Source organism: Mauremys mutica, chromosome 18 (assembly GCF_020497125.1).
Source record: "Mauremys mutica isolate MM-2020 ecotype Southern chromosome 18, ASM2049712v1, whole genome shotgun sequence".
Lineage (NCBI taxonomy): Eukaryota > Metazoa > Chordata > Testudines > Geoemydidae > Mauremys > Mauremys mutica.
Window position 1 is genome coordinate 23,989,569 of NC_059089.1, and position 26,805 is coordinate 24,016,373.

The following is a 26,805-nucleotide window of genomic DNA, read 5'->3' on the forward strand; positions in this document are numbered from 1 at the left end:
TGAGAAGAGGTGGGTGTCCTGGTGAGTAGGATGGGGGAGGGTGTTCTGGGCATAAGGGACATCATGGAAGAAGGTACTGAGGTGGCTTTGGGAGGAGGAAATGCAAAAGACATCAGGGTTTGCTGTTCAGACAGTGCTTGGAGTTTCTGATGAAGGGGAAGCTCCAGTCTCCCATGCTACTGGAGCGTCCCTGGAACATACAGCGCTTAGCAAAAAGTCCATTTTTCTATCTATTTGCTGCTTTCAAGAAGGTGCTCAGCTTCCATCTCCAGAAGAGTCACTTTGTGACTGATCCAACGGATGGTGCCACTCCAGGAGGTTTTGGATTGAGCTCACATCAGTGAGAAACTGACAGCACAAGGTTCCCCCATATGGTCCTCCATGGCTCAGAGAGGTGACACCCACGAAAGCTTAAGCCCAAATAAATCTGTTAGTCTTTAAGGTGCCACCGGACTCCTCCTTGTTTTTGTGGATACAGACTAACACAGCTACCCCGCTGATACTTCATCCCTCCTTTACTGCTCTAAACTCCTGCAAGCCCAACACCACCGCCTGGGTGTCTGCAATACAGTGACTCAGGCTAGAGGGGAAAAATTAATTCTCTTTGCAGAATTACACTCCCGTCAGTTCAGAGAGGAAAAGAAATAGACAATTGTTTTTTTCCTGAAGGAAGAAAAAAATCCATAAGACTGTGGAGGGGGTTTCGTTGATATTTTTTAGACATCTCTTGCCTGTGCAAAAGCAAGGACTGTGCACGGTTCTCTGCTGGTTCCCCTTTCATCATTCTCAGTGTGACAATCAATATTGGAAAACGCTCTTTATTCCATTCCCCCTACAGAACAGCCGTATCAAACACCTGACAGACCCATCAAGGAATATAACAAGAGAAGACATGACAAAGCCACTTGGGGGAGGTTTAATGTAGCTGAGTTGTGCTTTACAAGCCATTCCCCCTGGCACAGTTTAGGTTCAACAACAAAAAATAGAACGTTGCATTAAAAAAAGAGAGTGAGTCAAAGGGAAAGATAATAACTTCTTAGGCTAAATGGAATCTAGGGATGCTAGAAGTGGCCCCTTGTGGTTTAATTTAGCCTTCATGACTCTCCATGTGTGCCAGCCATGGTGACAGCTATTAATTCTGGTGGCTGGAGAGTCACAATTGCTGGTATGAACAGTGGTGATGTTGATCATGTGGGTAATAATCACTGTCAAGGCAACAGATGCTGCTGTATCAATTGTTCTAAAAAAGCAGCAATGGCCTATCAGAGTGTAATAACAGGCAGTGGCCTCTGGAATCTCAGGCCTATGATTGGCAACTGGATTTGAACCCCTCTGCCATCAAGGGGAATGGTTTGTCAGTCTCTTATTTCCCTATTCCCAGAATCGCCAGCAGCAGCCATCAATTTCTTCACATTAAAAAGTAATGCAAGTGCCCAGCTCTGTGATTCACAGCAGGATAGCAGCTCAAACGGTGACTAGAACTGAAAAACGGGGGATTTGAGAGGTAACTCAGTGGTAAATATTGACACTCCATATCACTTCTCTTCATAGCACTCACTCTTCCCCTCCCCACTTGCAAACTTTTTACAACTCTTTTGTATTTTAATATTACATGTAGCAAGTTCTCAGCCTCGCCTGTGCTGTTAGCAGGGAGTGAGTGGAGAGGAATTCTATCCGAAGCTAGTTTGATTCTTGGTTTTTGGAAATTTGGGGGCATCAAGCAGGTGTGTTAGTGCTTTTCTGCCTGGTCTAGTGTCACTGTGGTTAATATTATTCTGGTCTTTTATTAGTTGTGTTGTGCTAGCACCTAAAAACCCCAGTCATGGACCAGAATCCCACTGTGCTAAATGCTATACAAATGCATAACACAGGCACTTGCTGTATATAGGTCTCTGACAATGCCTGTAGCATTTAAGTAGTTGATTACATTTAATCAAAAGCTATTGAAAACAGTTCATTGTAATGATGCTTGACGTGGAGCTGGAGGTAGAAAAGGGAGCACTATCCTGCACTGGAGGGGCACCACTTCAGCCCATTTCCAGATGACCCTACGACTTCAATAAAGCACATTCCAAAACGTCAAGGGGAAGCCACAGGGGCACTGCTGATGGCTGTATTACCAGAGGCTCTGTCCCTTCTGAGACGGGGTAGCAAAATCCCGTAACACAATCCCGCAGCGTGGCACAGCTCTTCTCACACTGTTTCCAGGCCACTGCCAGGTTGGAGCTCAACAGGTAGCTGTCCAGCAAACGCCTCCTGAAAAACTGCAGCAGCAGCAGTAAGTGCTAGCCAAGAATTAAACCGTGATCCCCCCAGGCCTACCAATCCTTCATGGTGCACTGACTGCACTGGGATAACAGTACAGCGCTCGAACGTCTCATTCCATTCATCATTTCCAGCCCATTGCAGCAGCCACCCAAAATCAGCAGGGCTTAAACATACCATTGGAATGGGGAAGTTCTGCAGTGCCTGAAGCTGTATATTAAGTCCTGCCATCAATTTCGTATTTACTGCAGAGACAAAGTCGTTCATCATTAAGTTCCATGCACACACCAGCCTATGCTAATCAAAACTTCTCCCGCGACACACATTTCCAAAGATATATCAAGGTAGACAAAGAGCTGTCAAACTAAAATACACACAAATTAATTCGTAAATAGGAAACTCCAGACCGCAAGACCTGGCAAAGAAAAAAATCTAGGGTCCTTGAGTAAAGGGCATTTATGGACAGAGCTGGAATCATGCCGATCAGGAAGTCAGTCAGACTGAACAGCTTTTACGGAGCAGGATTTCCCAATCCTGGGACCAATCAGCTCAAGCTCATCTAGCTCAAAACTATGGGCCTGGTCCAGAGAGTTACTGAATGCTGAAGTCAATGGAAGTTGAGGGGGAATGGGACTTCTTGGGATCAGGCCCTAATTTCTCCTCTCCTCGGAACAGCTTAGTTTATTGTGGGACGGTTTAGTCTTTGTATGATGTATAATCAGAAACAGAAGTCAGCAGAAAGTTTAATCTCCCCAAATTCCCTTCCTGTAGTAAGCAAACACACTGGGTCAATTAGTCTTTGTGACGTTACAGAGAGCACCAGACATCCTGATCCTCTTTGCACAGAAGTTGCAATGATTTTTTTCCCGGACGAATAAAGCTTCCTTTATCAGTCCCAGATCTTCTGGCTTTCTGTGGTGCAGCTCTCCTAACTCCAGAGCCTTACCTGCACTACCAAACATTGTAGCTATAATTCTGCATTGGTGATAAGTAACAATGGTGGAAGTTGTAGAATAGGCAGGGCTCAAGCATTGTTACCACTGTGTAAAAGCTTAAACTCTGTCTTCACTATTGCTAGCATTGATGGAGAACTGCAGCGCTGAAGTTTGTCAGTGTAGATGCTTTAAAACAGCTGTGGAAAGGTCACTCGATTAGCCCCAGTAACTAAACTAAGCTATTCAGAGGTGAAACATTTTTCACCAAGGAGAGAAGTATTGATCCATTACTGAGATTTTAATAAGATTTCCTCTGATGGATTTCAATGTACAAGAAAAACAAAAGAAAAAAAAAAGACAGAGCATCCAATTGCCCCATACTTGACTAAAGATAATTTTTCATTTTCTTTAGTGAGTTGGAGGATAGTAAATAATGGCTGGGAGTCTTCATGGAGATGACTGGCTGCTGGCCGACATAACAAGACCTGTCTGATTCCAAAGGACTAGGTGTTTATCTCTCAATTGGCACGTTTGTGGGCAGTCTCCGAGCAAGAGGACAGGGAAGGAACCCAGATTCCCCTGTTGTTTCTAGAGGTAATTCCTGTGCAACAGGGTTGAGGCACATCAGTGGAGACACGTGAACAAAGCCTGAGCTGTTTTTACGCATGTATCATCAGGCCTTGAGCCTGTGAATTCAGCATCTTTGGCAAATACATTCACATTGACATGCCCATTTTCCTGCCCTACGCAGCTGAAACACTAGCCTTGCTGTTCTGATGCTCTAAGAAAAAGTACTTTAATTCATATCAAAATTTGGCCTTTTTAGCTACTACTCACAGAGATAATAAGTGTAGGGTTTCAGTAAACTACTAGAGCACTCGAAGGAGAACCATAATTTGTTAATGAGAAGGCACATAGAATTTCCCCAGCTGTAAACAGAGACCAATACACATGTGTGAAATGATCCAACAAGCTCAGCCACCCTCATTGCAAATTAGATTATTATACAAATTAGCAGTGAGGGTCTCTTCCAGGCCCTCCATTTGTGTTTGTTTTTCCACTGATTTTTTTAAATGCCACAGGGACACATTTATGAGGACAAAACAACAGATGATCTAGTTTTCTCCAAATATATTCCTGGGTGATTAATATGCAATGAGAAGATTATATCAGCCCTAGCTTCCTGAGGAAGGAGAAAAATGCTCATAATAAACCAAACACAACTGAAAAAAATTGAGAACCCATATGCCCAGGCCTGAGGCAGATCCAACAGAATATCAGGATAAGCCATGGCAATTGCCAAGATTTCTCTACTAGATTTGACACATATGCACATTCATCTAGCTGCTATGCAGCTTTATTTCCAATACAAATCTTGATTTAATGACTTCCCTCCTCTCAGCATTATTAAAGCCTAACTCAAGCCACTGACCAGCACTGTCCAAATCCCAGACAAATGGAGATGGATGAAAATTAAACAAGTAGAAAAAATCTAGCAGGGGTGAAATCGTTATACAAACTGCAAGGAAAAACTGACACTTAAATAACCTGAGGGAGCGAATGCTGAATTGTGAAGTCCTCTCACGTGCCACCGAGGTGTGTGCGGGGGAAGGCAGCGGCAGAAATTATCCATTACAGTTCATTAATTTTACTTCCAGCTTCTTGTATGTGAAGGCCTTGGCCAGGTGCCCATTTCCATGAGCCTCACAGAATGCCAACGGGAACCAGCCCATGAAACTAAAGAACATCTTGTTTACCAGATGGAACCGTTGAACAGAGACTTGAGTGTAATGGACAGAAAAGTAACTCTCTCTGGGATTGCTTTAGCCACTTTTCTCGGGGCAAATTCTGAGACCACAGGTAGGTTTAAAAATACGGAAGCAAGACGCTCCTCACCATCTAAAAAATAGGTCAACATTAAACTGGAAAAAATACTGGAAAATATTAGGGTTGGTTGAAAGTTTTCCATCAACACTTCCTCCACTATCTGAAAATTAAGTTTTCAGCAAAATAAAAATGTGGATGTAAAAGTGTCTCCTTCCCTCACATTTTTTTCATTTTTCAGCTGAAGTTTTCCAGTTTGGGGCTACAGGGAAGGCTCTTTTCCTCCTTTGCAGCTGTCCCAGAAACGAATCACAACTGATTCTCGCAGCAGCTCTGCAAAGGTAGGTGTAGCAGCAGGGCTGGCTCTACTGTTTTTGCCGCCCCAAGCAGCGCGCCGAATTGCTGCCGCAGACGGGGGCAGTCCGTGTGCCATTAGGGCGGCACGCATGTTTCTGCGGCGGCGGCAATTTGGCGTCAGCTTCTGTCTTCAGCCAGAAGACAGAAGCTGCACCGCCGTGGACAGCTGAACATAGAAGCTGCTGCCAAATTGCCACCACGGGAACGCACGAACCGCCCTAACAGCACACAGACTGCCCCTGCCATCTGCGGCGGCAATTCGGCATGGTGCTTGGGGGCAGAAACACAGGGCCTGCCGCCCCTTGCCGATTGCCGCCCCAAGCACCTGCTTGGAATGCTGGTGCCTGGAGCCGGCCCTGTGTAGCAGAATAATTCTTGTTTTACAGGTGAGGAAACTGAGGATACAAGAGACTTGCTCAAGCCCCTCAGCAAGATGATCCAGGAGGTCTTTTCCCTCTTTAGTTTACAGGATCCTACAACTACTATTAGCCACATCCAGACCATGCCCAAACGAGCCCTCCAGATAAATGCCCTAAAGAGTAGAATTCAAATGTGGAATTCTAAATAGCAAGTCTCACAAGCTACAAAAATAAAAATAAAATCCAGCCATGAAGCAAATTTTAAGTTCCATCTTGGAATCACCAGAGAGAAAACCATTGTGAAAACAAAGGGGATTTTTCCTTTGGCTTGACTTCATCAGCTCTGTCAAAGATTTTGAGGGCAAGCATTATGTAGCATTGGCGAGGGAACCGTATCCAGCGACTTGCTATTGTCACAGTTGCTATGTTCTGCATTATGATCATTATTAGAGTGCTGTCTGCAGTGTTGTTGTAGCTGTGTTGGTCCCAGATTATTAGAGAGAGAAGGTGGGTGAGGTAATATCTTTTATTAGACCTGAGCTCTGTGAAACTCAAAAGCTTGTCTCCCCCACCAGCCAAAGTTGGTCCAATAAAAGATATTACCTCACCCACCTTGTTTCTTGTTAGAATATAGAATAATTGTTAATTCTACATCAGCCACCGCCCACCTTTGGAGATTTGCGGGAGGTAACACTGGGCATTCTTCTACCATATGCTTTGAAATCAATTAGCATTGCTGGAGAGAATCAGCAGCTCCTAAACACTCAAACTCAGGGTTGCCAAGATGTCATGGGAGAATATTAATGTGGTTTTAATTTACTGGGTTTCTGTGCAACCCGCCTCCACCCTTCCATAACTGCAGCCTTACAGCACTACGAGGAAAGAAAAACAGATGTGCCAATCCGTTGGTGCCACACCACCCTGTCAGCCAAGCCCAGGTCTCTGCATCTGACTGGAATGCATGAGATCAAAACCTGCCCTTCAGGACACGGAGGGAAAAGCAACTTGAAAGGGCCCCAAGGCTTGACAGCTAACTGCCACCTGGGGTAAGCAGGAGGCATCGTCGCTTCTGAAGCCATTGCTGACAAACATTAAAAGATTAATTTGGAACCACTGGCTGACATGAGAACTATTTAGTAGATGAAGCCACCAGGGCGGCGACCTGAGAGAGAGGAAACCGTTCGTAAAGAGAGAATGCTGCCCGCAGCATTCTGAATGGCAGCCATTTGCAAGGCCTGGGATTTACTATAAGCTGAAAGACAATCACTGGGTGATTATTAGAACAAAAGGGAACAATAAAACCTCACTTATGGACGAAGAAAAGTAATTGCACCTCTGCCCATACCGCACAGCAGTGTCTCAGTGTCTGGGAGCTTTGTACCATCACTAGTGCGCTGGAGTAATTCTGCCCCCTATTCTGTGGCGACGGGCATGTCTACACAGCGATACAGGACTCCTGGCACGGTCATGGCTGGCCCAGCTCAGCCGACTCAGGCTCACAGGGCTTGGGCTACAGGGCTATAAACCTGCAGTGTAGATGTCCGGGCTTGAGCTGGAGCCCAGGCCCTGAGACCCTGCACGCAGGGAGAGCCCTGCCTGTAGCAGCACAAATGTGATTCCACAGCACTGGGGCGGAATCGAGGCAGCAGGGAGAAAAGAAATCCCATGCATCACATCCAGGTTGGCGGTGATAGTCAAGATGGGAGCAGCAGCAGTGTCCTAACTTCCATGTCTGCTCTGAACAAGGCTAGTTGACATGATGGTCAAAACACGGCTACCCCTTGAGTACTTATGCTCCCTCTGGTGCGACATCAGTAGTAGCCACACGGGCACATTTCTGTTTAAAAAGGCTAAAGGAAGACACTCCTTCATTAAAGGGCAGGTGACCACCGAATGGTGACTCTGGAGACCTGGACTATATTCCTGGTTCTGGCCACAAATTACATGCGACTTCAGGCAAGTCACATGAATCTCTCTGTACCTCAGTTGCCTACCTCGTAGGGACATTTGGAGGCTAAATTCCTCAGTGTTTTTCAAGGGCTTTGAGATCCTCAGGCAGCATATACTACAGAAATGCAACAGAGCAATCATAAAACAAACAAATTAATTCCCAATAAATGAGGAGAGGCTCAGAGGACAGTAATCTGAAAGTCCCGCTCCTAAGAGTCAATTATTCAATCTCAGGGATGAACCTATCAAGAAGAAGCACTTCTGATAGGATGAGTCAGTGTCCTCAAGGTTTCTGCTCCAACACCTTGCCCATTGGGTACTTTTTTAGGGGGCTAACTTTGGAGAGTTTGGCTTTCTTTCCATTTAAGAAGGGGGGAATTGGAACATCTGTAGTATCTATTTGCAAACAGACAATGTTTGCTGTTGTTCAAGAAGACTGATCCCTCCCCCAGTACATTTTCTTCCTACTCTGGAGGTTCTTCACTCCCCTAGAGATGCTCCAAGAGGCACTTCGGTAAATTCGTTGCATTAAAAAACACTTCTCCTGTAGAACGACTACTCTCCAATTTACTGCCTTCATTTCAAAGAAGAAATTTACACCTTAGTACCCCTGGTACTTTCAAAGATAAAAGCAATTACATATGAACACCAGTGCTGGTTTCAGAACCATGCGAGTCAGGAGGTCGTAAGAACTCCCAGTCTTTCTAGGCATAGAAAGGTTGTGGGAATTCTGCTCCAATGTGTGTGGGTGGGGACAGCGCATGAAATGGTGTTGCTTTCATCAGACTGCAGACTGCCTACAGCTGAAAAACCCATTTCCTTAAAGCATTAGATGGTCCATGGACCTCACCACGTTCTGAGCCAGTCGTTGGTCCGGAAGAATAGCTTGGTGTGGGATAGAAGACGGCATAAAAGAAAGGAAAGAGGAGGATGAGGGAAACATCTACAAGGAGGGGATGTAAAACAAAGTCCGTTGGAGGCATAATTCTATCGGCTCTCAGATTCCCCACAAAGATGTTCATTAGAGGCTTCCTTAGCGCCCAGCCCACGCCGATCCGTGGGTGTGTGCTGGCGAGAGGATTTGGCCCTATGGAAAGGGCTTTCCAAGTGAAAGTTTACACAGCTGCCATGAAATGAGGCTTTGTTTGAGATATGTACTCTTCAAAGGACATTCTGAGTCACACGTCTCTGTGCCAGAGACCTCACTTGGGTGCACTGCTGCCTAGTCAGAAATTCATAGCCTCAGATGCACATCTATCATTTCTGACAGTCACATGCCTCTCCGGTCTAGCGGAACTGTACACCATCAGGAAGTGTAACGAGCTAGGTTTACAATACATCCATTAAGTACACTGAATTAATGGAACAAAATGAGAATTCTCGGATCATTTTGAGAAGTGTCGAACAACAATCTTACCACCAGCACCAAAACACATCAATACAAAGTACTGGGGGCAAGACAAGGCCGTATTACTGCCACAAAACGCTGACATTTATATATTTAAGAAGTGGTCAGAAATATGCCCTTTTCCTTGGGATTCAAAGCCAAACTCTCCAAAGTTAGCCCCCTAAAAAAGTACCCAATGGGCAAGGTGTTGGAGCAGAAACCTTGAGGACACTGACTCATCCTATCAGAAGTGCTTCTTCTTGATAGCTTCATCCCTGAGGAATGTATCCTTGGGAATGTAAATTACTACTCAAAATATTTCATGTCAATTCGTTTGTACAAAGAGCATTGTGCAAGATAGCTAAGCAAAAAATAATGCTGCCCAATGCTCTTGGAATGGTTTTGAATTACTTTGCAGAAAGGTCTGGCTCTCCAAGGTTTATTCAAACTTGCCAGTGTGGTCTTCATAAGTACAATCCTTCAGTTCATCACCAGATTCTGTTTACTAGACAAAAGCCCCAGTACAGAAAATGGCACTAGTATTGTGTTTACCTTGCGGGGTTTTTAATTGACACATTGCCTTTATCATAGTTATACCAAGAGGAGGGGGAAACTCATCCCAGAAAGGAATCACTGTCCAGTAGTCAGGGCACTAGCTTAGGGCTTGAGGTCAAGTCCCTGCTCTGCCACGGATGTCTTGTGTGACCTTGGGCAAGTCCCTTAGCCTCTGCCTCAGTTTCCCCTCTGTAAAATGGGGATAGCAGTATTTCCCTACCTCACATTAAAGCAGGATAAATGGATTTAAGATTGTGAGGTACACAGATCCTATAGTATTAGGGACCATCTAAGTACTAACATAGATAAATCACTGAGCCTAGATCCAAATCCTCAGGAAAGAAAGTTCAGAACCAGGGTTTTGCCACACATATCTGAATATCCCATATTGTTCTCATGCAATGAAGTACATAATGAGAGGATGCACAGGCTATGCCATATGGAAAAGTGCCCATGACTAGACAGCAATGAGATGGATGTTAGGTGAAAGCCAGACTCATAACCAAGACTCATTTAATAGGTACCATAAACCATTGTATTGTATATGCTCGTCAACGGCAGGTGATGAAATCCTTCATCTTATTTACTAACTGCTCTTAGCGGGAATTACTATGGCGGTCATCTCTCTCCGCTTACAGCCAGAAACTTAGACCATCTGCTGTTCATTACCACCTACCAGTGTATACATTGATATTGTAACCGGACTTTAGACGCCGAGCATCTTCTTCATTTGTGTGACAGGTCTGCCTTCAACACAGCAAACTGTTATTCTAGGCCCAAAGTCTGGCCTTCCTATGGCCTCCAGTAGAGCTCCTGCCCAGAACGACTCGGGTGAGACATGAGGGGAGGAAATAAACAAGCATCTGAGCTAAACTTACACTGATCATAACCCGGACACCTGGGTTACTCTGTCCAGAATGACCAAGTCGCAGAGAATCTGTGAAATGTCAACTCCTCAGAGTTTGACAAAGCCTGCAATTTGGCCGCCTCTTTTCTCACATATGCCTGGATTGTAGCTCTAACTCCGTGGTGCTCAAACTTTTGTCCTGGTGACCCCTTTCACATAGCAAGCCTCTGAGTGCGACCCCCCTTATACATTAAAAACACTTTTTTATATATTTAACACCATTATAAATGTTGGAGGCAAAGCGGGGTTTGGGGTGGAGGCTGACAGCTCACAACCCCTCACGTAATAACCTCATGACCCCCTGAGGGGTCCTGACCCCCAGTTTGAGAACCCCTGCGCTAACTGTTCATAGGTGCATTCTGATTGGCTACAAGTATTATCACTGTCTGCTGATGTCATACCCATCTTTTAACTGCCTCCACTATACAGGTATGACATCAGATGGTTTAGATTCTAGGTGGCAAGCATGCACCAGCAAATTCGCTAAAAAAGTTTCCACTCTCTTCAATTTTCCCAGTGGAACTGGATCAAGCAGAATTGTATAAGAGCCGTCCCAGCCACTGTGAAAAAAATGGTCTGTAAGACCAGCATTAACATCAAGCCTGAAAACAGGAGAATGCATATGAACACTAGAACAGCTCTTAATCCTTTGCAGCAGCAGACACAAAATGCTTCTAAACATCCGCAGCACTCTATGGCCCCCAATACTGAGATGTCTGGTTGCCTGAATATTCATCTTCACAACATTGTGAGGCATTTTACAGATGGGAAACTGAGGCACAGAAAGACTAAATAACTTGCCCAAGGTCATGCAGGAAGTCTGTGGCAGAACTGGAAACTGAATTTGGGAATCCCAAATCCCAGACTACCACCATAACCACTGGGCTGTCCTTCCTCTCCAAGCTCCCTTTGCCAATATCCCTGTAAGACGGAGAAATACTTTTCAGAGGTGGAAACTGAGCTGCAGAGAGGAATAGTGGCGTGGTCCAAGTTTACTCAGTGAGTCCATTTCAGAGCCAGGAAAAGAACCCAGATTTTCTGATTCCCACTGCAGGGGTTTAGCCACACAACCATGCCCTCACTCCTGGCATTGTATCTGGAAGGATTAGAAACTTTCAAAAGGGAAGAGTCAGTGACGGAACCTGGCAGAGACCAGGTGCATGAAAGTCTGATACCATTAGGAATTAACTCCTATACAAGAGCTTAATTTTACAATGGTAAATTAAAAATATTTTTAAGTGAGATGGAGCTGAGCTGCTAAATTCAGTTCTGGGTCAGGAGTTGGACCCCAACATGTATCCATACACACCATTCGTGCCTCCCAAATTCAGAGCTGTTTGGATCTGGGCTTTGGGATCAACACATTGTTTGCTTATATAGGTCTAAAAAGCTCCATAGATACCGTTCTTTGTTCTGGGCAACCGTAAGACAGGGCTGATATGTTCAGCACAACAATCACATCGTCCAATAAAACAAAGGGTGGCTCACCTGACCTGCACACAGAAATATCCACCAGTCATAAATTTCAACTCTTCCAATGCTCAGCCCATGCCCTCCCCCACAGCCTGGAGAAAAAGACGGGTTCTGTAGAGTGCTCACAGGTTAACAGATCTGAACTCTGGAGAACCGAGGGAGGAAGCAAGCTCCAAAACAGAACTCTCACAGACAAAACTTCCCCATTCTGTGCTCGCTTCAGTTTCTGAGCAGCCTTGTGGTGTTGCCACATGAACAGCGCATTGCAGAAATCTAATCTTGAGGTGGAACAGACCAGTGTGACCGTCCCTGCACCAGAGGAAGGGCTTCAGGGTTCTTGTCTGACACAGATATTTAAAAAAAACAAATTAAAAAGCCATCTTTGTCACAGCCTTGATCCATCACAGTGCTGGACCCAGCTCCAAAATCCCAATCAGGGCTGTAATTCCAACATCCCTATTCCCCAAGCTCAGGGGGGTGGGTTCAGACCAGTCTTCCATTATCTCAAAGCCCTAAAGATGGTGGGGAGAGAGCTGAAATGCCAAAGACACGGGAAGAGAGAAATGATTCTGACAGCCAGGTGCAGCTCAGTGAACGTGACTCAGGAAAGCCAAAGCAGATGCGTATGGTGAAGTCTCACCAAACACAGGGTCAGAGCCGGGATACACAATACCTCCTGACTCAACAATCTAAATATTGTTTAGGTGTAGGCGTTTCAGTCCCTCTAACAGAGGCAGTGGCCTTGCTCTGGGGCTTCCAAAGAGTAGCTGTTGTACGGATCTCTGTCCCCGAGGTGTCCTGCCCAAAGTGTGTTGATAGAATTGGACGGGAACCCTGTAAAGTAACAAGATACTTGCTGCTCTAAATGCCCGTCTCTAGGGAGTTCAGCAGCTGACATAACTGTGTGACACACCTGTTACTTATCTCCAGCTTTTGTGGGACTCTGTAAGGGGCAGGGGCGGGAGCAGGATTCCACCTGCCAGCTGCTGATGATCCTGTTTCTCTTTTCTGCACCGAATGCCCTAGGCTGATATTAAAAAAGCCAGAGTCCATTTAGTATATTGCAAATAGAGTTAAATCTTACAAGGCCACATTTGCTGGAGAAAACCTTCTGCTCAAGAAATGATAAAAAAAAATAGCTCTGAGGGTTATTGCCCAAAAAAAGGGAATTTTAACACTGACATGGAAATGTGTTTGACAGCAGGTGGAAAACACGCGCGTGCACACACACACACACACACACTCACTCCACTCAGCAGCTTGGTTGTTAATATAAAAGGGCTTTAATGGACTCTACAATCACATTGGACCTCTCCGCTGTTCTAATTGCATTTGGGAGCCTGCAGAGAAGTACAAGCCATTTGTTAATGCCTGGCTGCCCCGCTGGGGGAGAAGTCATCACTGGCTGTTTAGAAATGACACTTCCCAAACACTCTGGGATGGTTCTCCCTCCCGCTGAAGTGCTTGATCTTTAAGAGATGTTGAGTTTAGACTGTTGCTATTTTCCTCACCGGAGTGCTGGGGAGATGCCAGCCAGGGATCTAGCTGTTTTGCTCACGGTGGCAAGCAGCCAAAGCAAAGCTCCATTTACTTATTTTTGTTTGAAAAAAGAAAACAAGCAAATTTTCTCTTAGAATTTAGCTTTTTTTTTTTTAGGGGGTTAAACAATGGCTCGTCGGATTCATTTCATAGCTACTTCTGCTCAGCCCTTTGTGCTTTTCAAGCCAATCAACTGAGCTCTCTGCAGTGTGCCATGGGGAGAGAAAAGAGGGTGTTTCAGAAAAGGCCTTAAAAACAAGCTATTCTGCGTGCACATTTCTGCTCTCCTAAGATTGCCCCAGGGCAACTGGCCAGAAAGCCCCCTCTTTCCCAGCTGCAGGCACAGGGTATGATTCTGTTGCAAAATTGCTTTTTTGTATTAAAAAAAAATCCTTGTATCTGGTGTGTCAGAGAAATCAGCAGCACATGAAATGTGAAGGTACATCCAAGTGCAGGTATTTTCATGTCCTACAGCCGGCCAGCGACTGCCTACCAAACACAGCTGCCTTAAGCCTGCCCCAATGCAGCAAGGTATTTAAAGCATGAGCTAGGTCGGATTCTTGCTGTGGCTTCTCAGTGTTGTTTCCTATCATATGTTCCCTTCTGCGAAGTCCTCCCTGCACCATTAACTCCACTCAATACAGGAATGAATGGCTGCAGCTGAATCTGTTTAAATTCCCCCATTTTGGTTCCCATATTCAATAGCCAAGCTCCCCAAAACCCTGTTTCTAGGAACAGTTAAAGATGCGTGTCCTAGACAGAGCCAGATTCTGCACTCTGTTCCACCCAGCTGGGCTCAGGGAGGTTGCACAGGTTGGAATACAATCAGCCCAGATCAGCCCTTTGAGACAAAGAAGTAACTCCAATGGCTCTCCTATGTACCTAAGGCGTGAACTGAGCCAATCCTTCAATGTCCCAATGAAAAGTGCTCCGAGTTCTGCACACCAGGGGAAATACAGGTCTCCCACTTCTTCGATTTTAGATGTTCAAATATCAAACACCTTTAGAATGTATTATTTTGAAACAAGCCCACCTCCGTTTTTCTGCACTGGACCCTGAGCCACCACGTTTTTACAGCTGAAATCACTGAAATGGGAAATATGAAGAGAAAAATAAAGCCTACAAGTCTAAGCCATGGGCTTCAGTCTCACAGCAAACTAATCTGCATCCCTGGGAACAGTTTGTAATACATTTTTTTTTACTTCTGCCACCACTTTATTATTTCAGCCCAAACTCCCAGCAACAATTCTCATAGCTTGGCTTAGTGGAACTGCCAGAGACTGTGCAGCACCTGGCTTTGGAGGAGATGGAATATCTTAAATAAGCCATTCACCACTTCAAAGCAATCTTCCCCCTTTTGTTACCTGTAAGCGGCAACAGTGATGTATAAAACTCTTGATTCAAACTGCCAACTCAGTTATCAGGAAGTGGCACACACAGGAAGGAAGCAAATCAGTGACAGAATTCAGGAAGCCACGCTCAGTACAAGCTCTGAGGGCTCGACCAGGGTTCAAGAGATCAATCCATTCTTCTCACAGGCTATGAGCTGTTTCCAGCTAACACTTCGTGCTCCACATCTAACCTACAGAATGTCAGAATCACACCTTAGTTCACTTCAGTGGAATCGCAGCTAAGCCCTTGTTTATACTGGGAGCTGAGCCACTGTGGCCGGCAATGGTGCAGGGACGCCATGCCTACCCTAATGGATCGCAGCAGCGCACCAGCTGAAAGCCCACTGACAAGGGGAATTGGGCACAACATGTTTTGTTGCTGTTCCCACTCCCACTTTCCCAGAGGCAGCGCCCCCACAGATATCCTCTGGAATGCTGATACATGTGACAGTCTCCTCTAGAACCCCTGCAGTTTCATTCATTCTGCAATGGCTCTTTTCCCTCCCAGTGAGAACCTTGTGTCAGGTTTGCCCCAAAGAGGGGTGTGGAGTAAGTATCACACAAGGAAGGAAGGGTTGGGCAGGCAGATCATTGAGTCGCGGAGCCTGGCAGAGGGACGATGCCCCTTGTACTTCTCAGTCAGTACCTTTCTGGCTGATTCACAGCAGATGGACTCCTACAGGAGTTCCAGCAGTAAGCGCGAGGCCATTTAAGGCCACAACACAGCTGTAACCTGAGAGTCCCACCACCATTGGGAAGAATAAGCTGGCAGGGCGTGAACAGCCGCAGAGAGTGAAGCTACCTGCATTGGCAGCTCTGCCAACAGAGTATCAGCCCTACCCTTCTAGGCATGTAGGTGCACTTCCCGCAGGACTATGTATCATTCCGAGCTTGTAAGCACCTTTGATGAAGGGGGCATAAGGCAAGCAAACTGGCAGAGGGGAAACCACTGAGGGCGTGGAAGAACGGTGCCAAATGAAGCGAGGCTCAGATGGCTACAACGTGCCGAGACCACAGACGTGTGCCTGCTTTGGTTCTAAGCTACCTGCATGCTGCCTATTTGCAACTTCCCAGATATTTGAGACCAGGCCTCATGAAGTCAGCTGGCAAAGACCCACTAGATCACCAGGTGGAGGGCACATGTTCCCCCGAGAGGGAACGTTTACAGGGAGCCAAGACTTGTGCTCAAGCTCAGCCAGAAAGCCAGCTGCTGAGCATTCCATTCCAGACCCTTGGGAGCGCAGCATGCACACAGCACGGTTCTCTATGGTCTCCCCCACCCGCTCATGCCATGTAAGAGGAGCCCACAGATTCCAATGCCTTGCTTCTAGGGTACGTTCCTTTCTCCGTCTGCTCCAACTGGGACCACATCTGCTAATTCCACAAGTGTTGCTATTCCCCCCCCCCTTGCCCAATGACATATGTAGAGAGGCTGCTTCTGAAACAGCTAATTCCTCCCAAGCAAATGCCAAACAAGTAAAACCTGACATGGGCAGAAGCTTTCCTACCGTGACTCATTTGCTTTGGAAGGCTGAACTTGAAAAATCACCAAATTACACACTGGGAAATACAGTACATGATCAAAGGTGAGATAACCCATTTGTGCTGAGAAGGAACAGAGTGCTGATGGGGTGAAAGGTTGAAAATAAAGAGGGAATAAAAGGAATATAAAACAGAATAAACAGAACAGGAAGTGAGGGACAACATCTGCATCTTTACAATATTCAGGAAACACTATGGAGGAAGAAGCTAGGAACTGAATAAATGCAAGTGCAATATAGAACAATATTCTGACCCATCTAAGAAATGGCTCATAGCTCCATGCACACAGCAGCTGTGTGCTTACAGAAAGAGGCTGCAGCATTTTTGTATGCCAGTACTTTGATAATTTTCATGTGTGATCATACATAAATTATTCCTCAGATGTGAGATCATGCACCTATGATTGTAGTTCAAAATATGGTGCATAGGCACATTGCACAGTCTTGTGTTATCACCATACAATAAGCTTCATTTTTATACTGCACAGATACTGTGCAGTGCAAGTTAACAGTTTTGGGTAGCAGCACTGGAGGTCTCCAAGCTGCCTTTCAGATCTGCTTTTGATATTCAAAGAGACAGGAGTGCCTATAAAATTTTCAAAAGCAACTGGCTTTCTCCTGATCCTGCTGCCTAATTCACAATGGAACATTATGGTTTTAACATGTCTACCAAAAGCAATGCACCCCATCACTCCTAAGAGCCACTGATTGCACTGATTTGTTCCTTATATTTAAACAAAAATGTGCCGCCGCCCCCACCCCTCTAAACCTCATGCACCACTGCAGTCCTGCAATACCTTTGTCCGACATCACTCCCCAAGGATCCCATCCTCCGAGCTGGTAACAAGGGGCTGACCCCATGGACATCCTCTGTCGTTGCTGGTGAGACAGTTTTTACATGTGAATTGATCTCGGATGGGGAATTCTTCAGCTTGGCTCTTGCCATTCTAAGAGCTTTGGCTGCCTCCTACTTCCTCCTCTTTTCCCCCTGAACTCTCTCATACATAGCAATCCTTGTACTGCCTGCAGTTCAGAGCTGTCGGCATGTACCACCTCCTTCCTCTAGTCACTCTCCCCACTCGCAGCTGCTCAGTGGAACACTCCTGCCCTGTAGATTTATCTTGGTAGCGAGGGAAATTAAGGAAAAGTCCATGGTCACGCTGCTGTTATGAATTGAGTGCCAGGCAGTAAAACAGCAGAGACGACAAGAGATTCATAATGCAGAAGCCTGTATAATGGTTTCACTTCATAAATGAAGAACATATTTGTGTAGTGCAGGATATCCTTTGCCTTGGCTGGCTGATTATTAAAATGACTGGATTTGTTTTATTACTGCACCCAAGACAGCAGTGGCATAGGGGGAAAGGGATCATAGTAATTCTTCTCCATTCCTGTACGTGGGGATGCTATTCCCCCTCCCACCCATTTCTTTTTGTAAATGTCTGAGTGAATTTTAATGCTGGTAAATGACAATCTCAGAGGCTGAGTCCTCACACAGCATTGGGAGAATCAGTACAGGCTTCCCCCACATTGCCCTGTTTACACACCTCAAACCTGACTTAGAAGGAGCACCTCTGTGGGTGAAGTGGAAGTCCATTCAACATGGGCCATTAAGTCCTTGGGCTGGCTACTGAGATGGCTACCATTCATTAGCACCCATCATAGTGGTGGTTTTGGTGATGTGGGCATTATCCCCATGAAACTAGACTTTCACTCATCAACCCCACTGCTCCTTGTCCATCCATTGCTAACAGCTTTCAGACACTACTGGTTTAGGCTGGATTCAAACAAGAGACTTTTAAAGTAACTGGCTCTTTATCCCACTACCAATGTAATCTGTGCTTCTTTGGTTAAAATATAACTTTGTCAGGCAAGTTCTCCAAGGATGCTGAAAAGTAAATAAATCTTAATTATTAATAAAAAATGTCACTCGCATTTTAGTTATCATCCAGGAGGTTCCCACTGATATTCCTCACTTCAGATCAGTTTGCAACACATCAAACAACAGGGGCAGGAGGACCTAGCTGCCTTCCTGATTCTAGTAAAGAACTCTGGCCGGGTTAGTGCGTAATTTATAGATTTAGGCCAGCCAAGTGTGCAGTGGGAGTTTCAGCACCAAGGACAGTACTGAGGGCACCTATTGAAGAGTTATATGCTGTTTACTTTAAACAAATATTTAAGCTGATATGTGAGAACAAGACTGAGGCTGTACCATATTCTGCACGTTTCTGAGCTGCTATCAGGATTCCACAAGCTAAGCAAGGTTAAGCCAGTCAAGTACCTGGATGGAAGACCTCCTAGGAAGACTTAGGTGCTGCATGAAATAGCCTTGAGAGAGTAGAGGGTGGTCTACCTTCTGAGTCGGTGCTGTGCCACTGCAACATCACCATGCTAGGGCGCATTGTGCTACGGGAGGTGCTTTTCTGGAGAAGACTAAAAACCAACTTGTGGTCATTACAGATTCCACTTAATTTTTCATTCATCCACTGTCCTGGCCAAATTCCCACTCTGGTAATTCCACTGTGGCCACCTAAAATTCCTTTTGCCATTTCAATGTTATAGCAAGTTATTCTATACTCCCTGCCCTGAAACCATTGTGCCCTGTGCTATTTTACCATAAAAAGGTGGATTGGTTGCATTGGCAGTCAAAATTATCCCTCCTTCACAGGAGTGTTGAGAGGCTTAGTCCAGTCATATCTGAAACGATAAGGAGAGAGCTTGAGAAGGGACAACACTTCAGAGGCCATCTTTCCTCCCTCACCTGTAATGACAGGAGGAATGGGTAGGGCTGGAGAGCTGCAGTGTGGAGCTCTGGTGGGGATTATATTTCTTTTGTCTTTGCAGGCGATTTGCAGGGCTGGTCAAAACACTGCAAAAGAAAGTTGGGCTCCCAAGTAATCAAGAGTTTTCACAATAAAGTGTCTGCTTTCCCCAGAAAAGTTTGATGTTGAATCAAAAATCTAAAACCCCAACAAACTGAATCTTGGTGTTTTGACTGAATGTTTTGTTTGCTGTTTTTCAATTAAAAGTCAAAAATGTGTTGCGGGGACATTTTCCAGCCAGATCCAGTTATTGGATTTGATCTGAGAATAATAAAGGAGTGTTGATCTATACATTACTTTTGAAAGACTGACCAAAGCACCCACCACTGTGGATTTTCACTAACCTACGATAGGTCCAAATAAACCATGAGAAAAATGTAGACTCGAGTCTAACCCTCCTTCACTTACATCAGTGACATGTTAAACTTAAGTCCTGGTTATTGTTATTCCTATTATTTTGAGGTGCAGAGAGGCTCTTTAGCTAAGATACAAAGGGATGGATATGGCATAGCTGGGACTAGAGCTCGAAACCCAGTTCCCTGCTCTAACCATGAGACCACATCCCCATTCCTTAATGGGACATCACTATTGAGGATATTCTATAAAAGTATTTTCCCCAACATAAAATAGATACAAAAGTAACACCAGTTACTGACGTGCCAGCTCTTAAACAGCCCCATATACACCTTGATCATCCTTACACGGTAATATTTCAGTTCAAGCCTTGGGATTAGTTTCTTACACTCCTACTATCTCACTCATTCCTCACATTAATTGATTACATATTCATAAGCATGAATACAATTGGTGATATTCAGCTTTACGCAAGCACCTAACATCAGCGGGGACTTCCGCTGCTCTTTGTGGTTTTGACAGGAAACTGTGCAAACCGTACTTCAAGAGCAAGGTTAGGAAGCTGTTCAAACTGCTTGAAAGGGCAGATGTGGGGGAAGGGGGAGGCATGGGCTTCCCCTCCTCCCCATGGAGCAGGAGCTGCGGCTGCCTGGGGGAGGCCAAGCCATTCCGGGGCCACGTCTGGCTATACTGCAAACTAGGGATTTAATGCTTAATTATACTTTGCAAGCCCACTACAAACTGCTGATCTCTCATTTCAACATTCACATTAACCTGAGATCACTGCTGAGTGGCAGGCTGGAGAAAGGAGATGGAATTGTTCAGAAAAAGTCATGCTGGGTATAACAGTTGCTGAAAATGTGACTGAAAAGAGGGGGATTTCTCATTAGATTCAACTGAATCCATGGCAAATGCATCATTTAATATTTTCCTTTTGTTTAAGTAGCTTCCAATATTGGCTGCCAAAACTCCTTTTGTGCAGCCATTCAACATATTAATAATAAATGTGGTCATGCATGTTAGATCTACTCAATGAAACAAGAGGGCTTTAAAATTACTATGATAAATGCATTTGGTATTTTGACATATTAGCGAAAGCTGTGAGAGTGGAGAAATTCTCTAAAAATCAGCAAGTACAGCAACTTCAAAATAAATCTTTTAACAATATGGAGCCCTAAGTAAGCTATATAGCCCATAGCAAAACTTTAAGCAATGACAAAGAACTTTTCTTTATACACTACATTTCGCTAGAAAACTTTTATGCAACTGAATTCATTAGTATTTAACTTGTGGATATTTATTTTGCTCTTACGTGTGCTTCTCCATGAGGCTGGTTGGGTTCTTTGTCTGAAGGAAATCGATATTACAAACACTTAAAGAGAGACTCTAATTATGACTCATTAGAGTAACTAATCTGAAACTGAAAATGGGCCTCACGCCTCAATTTGAATGTAAACTCTATTGAACAGCCGGAGAATTGGATTGTTTCCCCCACCCAAGACCCATTGCTATAGTAAAATCTTCCTTTGGCTCTGCTCAGAGGCATGTGCCTGGCCAGCTAGAAATGTGCTCTGTACGAAGGTCAGTATGGGCGACATCTCTGGTTTGGAGGCATCAACAAGAAAATGGAGCCATGGGAGCCAGTTTTCTTTTGCAATCTGGGGTCAGTGAATGCGCCCACGACACACGCACAGCACTGACCAGATCAGCAGCCTAGCCCTGGAAGGAAGGACGTAAAGTAAAATTAAAATATTTACATGCAGTTTGAAATAATTAATTTGGAGAGAAAAAATAATCAGCAAATCTTAAGCTTCAGGCTGACGTCTGAAAACTCACCGTAGAAAAACTAAACTCCTAATCTGTCGCGTAGTACTGCTGGTCTTGGCACTGGGAAGGCGACTGACACCTACCAAGAGGAGTGCAGAGCTCCAGGGTAGATTCATTTGGAATGTTATGTGATTTGTGGCAAGAATCCCCTGCAGCAGTGCAGAAAAATCCAGTCTGGATTTTTACCTACAACAGTCACAGCAGTGAAACATGCTGGCTAACTCAGGACCTCATCCAGTGTCCACTGAAGTCACTGAAAAGATTCCCATTGATTACAATGGGCTTCAGATCAAACCCAACGTCTGCAGATCTCCCTTGATATGATCATTCATATGGAATAAGGCAGACAGACAGTCATTTGAATAGTCTCATATCATTCCTGCTCCCACATTATAAGAGTATTATTATGTCTTCACCCACACACAGCAATCTACATTTACAAAGAGTCAGTACAGAACAGCTAGCTGGTTTCATAGCATAGGGTCTACAAAAGAATCCATCACTGTCAACTCATGTTCATACTGTCACTTCGGAATATGCTACATGCACAACCATCACAGTCAATCTTCTTTGGAGAAGGTTTTGCCTCGCTTTGCTGCACAACTGCAAAACTGCATCCTATTTCACTTAACGGCAAGCTCTTCAGCACAGGAAATGCGACTCATGTTTGCAAAGTGCCTCAAATTTAACAGTAATGTGCAAATACTTAATCACATTTAAAATTACTAAAAATATTTCAAAAGCTGGCCTAAATCTTTCTGTGCTACCCATTTGCTCAAGACTTTTGCAACAAGTACACACTATACTGTACTGGCCATTTATTGACCAGGTATAGTATCCTGAACTTTCAGAATATATTTTGCAATGACTTTTTCAAGCTGTTTGTGAAAGCCAGTGCGCAGCCCTGCAAAAATAACTACAGACTTTGATCATTTGTGCTCCAGCTACTTGCTGGCTGGGTTCTGGAAGTAAGTTTGCAAATGAGGAACTGTGTAAAAGCGCACGGTATGTGCAGAGAAGAACAGTCTTGATGGCTGAACTTGCAGAAAGCTTCCCACTCAGCATGACAGCATTTCTGTGTCTGCACTGCAAGAACTTTTGAACACCACATCTGATCAATTCCAAAATTTCAGGAAACGTTCTAGGCAGAAATGGCCAGAACTCCATTCATTTGTTTTATTGGGGGGGTTGGTTTGTTTTTGGTTTTGTTTTTTTGGGGGGAGGGGAGGAGAGATCAGAAAACTGAAAAAGTGGAAAATGGGAGGCATATGGAACAGTCATTGCGTCAAGCACCTCTGCAATTGTCTGTATATCAAACGCAACTGGTGGATGGCACCACTAACACCTTCCAGCATAACAACATCCCTGTTTAGCCTCCTGATTGAGGTTATCATGTTGGACACTGAATTACTTGCTTCCCAGAGAAAGAAGAAAAGGGAGCTGAGGGTGGTCTGGGGGGAAGAGAATGGAGGATCCTGGTCTGGGGGAAGGCGGGAATGGGGGGCACACGGAGCCCATACCATTGAGGAAGAAGGGGAGAAATGGGGTCCCATTTTCAAAGGTGACTTTGGCACACTGGTTTTTAGGCACTGAAAGATGCCGATAGGCAGGCACCCAGCAGGATTCTCACCGTTTTCAGTATGAAAGATGAAGCTATGTAATAAACTCTGGTGCGTTTTGCAAACTCGGAACTCAGCTCAGGGTTAGCAAAAGTGGAGGCAGATCTAAGCTACAGAGTTTGGACATAGAACTAAGCTGCCCCAAAATTTGAGGGAACAGTACATGGAGCTGGGAATGTGGTTTGGGCCCCATCTGTAGTCAAAACATTTGCTAAAGCCCATAAATCTTTGGTGCAAGCCTGGGCCTGGTCAATGCAAACATTTAGGGGTCGTGTCCAAGCCAAGTGAAACTTGCTTTCACACGTGGCTTACCCATGAGCCACATAAAACCTGCTGCTTCCCCTGGGTTTCAGTTGGAGGTTTTAGGTGCATTCCAAATGAAGTGACCAGATTCTGAACTGGTATAAACCAATATCGTTCTGTTGAATGCAATTATGCCAATATACACTAGCTGAAGATCTGTCTCCAAAAGTCAGAGTGAAACTTGGGAGGAGAGGCGGAATAGAGACAAAGAAATAGCCGGCCTTAGAGAAGCTCATGAGTTTACAAAGCTCTAGTGGTGTCATCATCCCAACAAATCTCTGGGGTTAACAAAAACCACTACCACAAATGGAAGTTTCTAATAGGGTGGAAAGAAGGTTTTCTGGCAGTAAGAAGCCGGGGAACATTAAGAAACCAAACTTTAGGCTGAGCTATTAGGAAAAATGACATCCAGACCATTGAAATCTTCAGTGAATGCTTGTACTTTCCAAGATCCTTGCTAAATAAATCAAGGCTTATCACAGTAGCAATGCAACCATTCTCTGGCTTTCAGCAGTCAGGCTTAATGACGGCTTAAAGTACCACACATGCTCTGGCATCACTTTAACCCCTGAACTCAAGCTGGTTATCATCCATATGATAAAATAACTACAAATGAATTATTCTTCCATGTAACAACATTTGTCCTCGTGGTTACAACAAATGAAGCACAGAAGCAACTGACAGGAAAAAAGTATGCACAACGTAGTCAGAAATATGCAATTCATCAGCAGCACATTGGAAAATCTGAACCTGCTAAAAAGCACAATTTGCAGAGATGCCTAACTATTGCAGAGCTCTGTTACTGCAACATATAAATTGGAGCCCTTGCACTTACCTCACGCTGGGGAATGTGTTATCAATAGGCAATATCCTCAGATGTGCTAAGGACCCACAAAGTCTCCTCAGAATCTGACCCATTTGGCATAAGAATCTGAATTCATGCAATTATTTTTTTAAACAACTATAGGGCTCTGTCCTCCAATGGATGCCATGCATAAATGGAAGAAAACACATCAGTGTGCTTCTTAGATTACTGTGGAAATATTTTCTCTCCTTGGAATGTATTATTGTTTTTAGGAAAATAACAGCAGCCCCTGCAACATCCAGTATGGAAGCATACTTCACCCCTGTTTGCTGCACTAGGAGACTTCTCTTTCTTCACACTGGGATGTGTGCGACTGGAGTGGATATTACAGAGTCACTAGTAGCATGTTTTTAATATACACAAGACACAAAATTATGACAATCCGGGTCTTTAGGGACATTGTGGTTTGCATTTGGAGAGACAATCTAAAGCAACAGAGAAATGAATGTCAGTATCTATTCATGTGCAGCTCAGCCACTGGCAGAAATGAGTCAGCGTTTGCACGTAGAGATCCTTCATTCCGGTGTGATGATTTGGGGGAGGTGGGTGTGTTTTGTGTTTTAAAGTACAAACCTTAGTGTGTTCTCTTGTTTAGTCGGAGGAAAGATCACTAGGAAGTTCTCTGTTACTTGAAATAAAAACATGTTCTCCTAGACACAGCCTTTGTGCAATTTTCCACCTCCTGCCGGAGCATCAAGAAACTGCAGCAAAATAGCACCTAACTACATCCTAATCACAGATCTACCTAGCTACTCCAGAACTGTCGCCTTCTGGCCAAACTAAAATCTCCACCTATCTCTCTGACATCTCTTTGTGGACATCTAATAGCTAGCGCAAGCTCAACGTGGCTGAAACAAGGCGCTACGATACCACAAATAAATAATAAACAATACTACTCTGTATTCCTGCAGCATACTACCTCCTTCTGCAGTCTCAGGAACATCAGCTAGTCAACTCAATCTGTATCATAATATGCTATAAGTCAGCATTATGCCACCGCCTATTGCAGCATCAGGGAACTGCCACAAATTCATAGGATTTGCACTGCAACCCAGGATGTGTGTGTGGCATGACATGGAAACAGAGAATTTCCCTGGCCTTTACTGGAAGTTGTGTGGCTACTCAGCTGAAGCCAGCTAGTGAATGTGACTTCAAGAGAGACTTTATTGCTTAGATGCTGGTAATATTTATTGCCAGAGAAATTTAACTTACTGCTGTGACTATCTGATAGGGAAGGAACCGCTCATGAGATTCTGCAGAACATATAGCCTCCAATAAACCAATCAGCAGTGTGAGAAAGGATTGATATAAATCAATGCAAAAGGAATTTAAAATAAAGCAACGTCTCAACGTTGCAGGTTGTAAATGTCCATGCATGCACTGGATGCGTGCAGAGCAATTGCTGGGACAAAAGGTTGGAAGCCTTTATTGAAGAGATAGCTCCCCCAGAGCACGAGACATATCCTCTTCATTTCTTATAAATCCTACATTTCTCCTCACTCTCTTCTCCCCATTCCTGACTCACACAAGACATGTGCCAGACATCAGGATCACAGCTACTTATTCCCCACAGCAGGATGGAGCACTTGGTCATCTCTAAGGTGGCCAATTTCTCCAGAATTCTGCTGGAGGAAAAATTGTAGCCTGTATTTATGGCTCTGAAGACATTTGCTAATGGGAGCAAGTAGCTGCAGCAAGTAGTTTAATTAGTATCCACACATCATTTAAGATGAAAGTCAATTCTAAGGGAAATGAGTATGCAGGAGGAAAAATATTTACCTCATTCTGTATCAGCATCTTAGCAAGGATTCCATCCTACCCTTGCAGCGGAGAGAATCACACTGCCTACTGCTCAGCAGGAATCCCCTAGCAAGTGTACACATGCATAGCTTAACAATTGCTTCTGTCCCCTGGCTCTAGCAGGGTGATCTGCGGAATAGGGTGGGGAATGAGAGAATCTTCTTCATATAGGTGGTAAAGAACAGGGGCGGCTCTAGGCATTTTGCCGCCCCAAGCACGTGCCTGCGAGAGGTCCGCCGAAGCCGTGGGACCAGTGGACCCTCCACAGGCAAGCCACCGAAGACAGCCTGCCTGCCGCCCTCGCGGCGCCGGCAGAGCGCCCCCCGCGGCTTGCCGCCCCAAGCACGCGCTTGGCGTGCTGGGACCTGGAGCCGCCCCTGGTAAAGAACAATCCTGCCTAGACTAGGTATGGAGGGCATGATGGGGGGAGGAGGGAGAAGAGAGAATGCCCAGGATTGACATGGCGTGGAGTCAGAAGTGCTAGAACTAGGGGTGCTGCTGCACCCCCTGGCTTGAAAGAGCAGGAACAACCCAAAGACATGGTTTCCCCCTTCAGCACTCCCACTATATAAATTGTTCCAACACCACTGTGTGGAGTGCTATAAGGCATACTGACATGACCCTTGGGGTGATGTCATAACCCACACTTTGCAGCCATGAATGCACTGGGGCAGCTGGGAACATGCCAGGCAGAAGAGGAGAAGGCAAAACCAGAGTCACATAGATTTGCCA

At 44.9% G+C, this 26,805-nt stretch overlaps 1 protein-coding gene across 6 annotated transcripts in view; it reads right to left on the reverse strand.

Moving 5' to 3' along the window:
- KCNT1 (potassium sodium-activated channel subfamily T member 1) overlaps positions 1-26,805 on the reverse strand; it is a 191,010-nt gene that overhangs the window by 103,880 nt on the left and 60,325 nt on the right. For 2 of the 6 annotated variants that reach the window (XM_044992815.1, XM_044992814.1), the window contains exon 1: positions 17,281-17,429. The exons of the other annotated variants lie outside the window; for them this stretch is intronic. In XM_044992815.1, the coding sequence (XP_044848750.1) occupies positions 17,281-17,429 (149 nt within the window). Of the gene's footprint in view, positions 1-17,280; positions 17,430-26,805 lie in introns of those variants that run through there. 6 annotated transcript variants of the gene reach the window in all.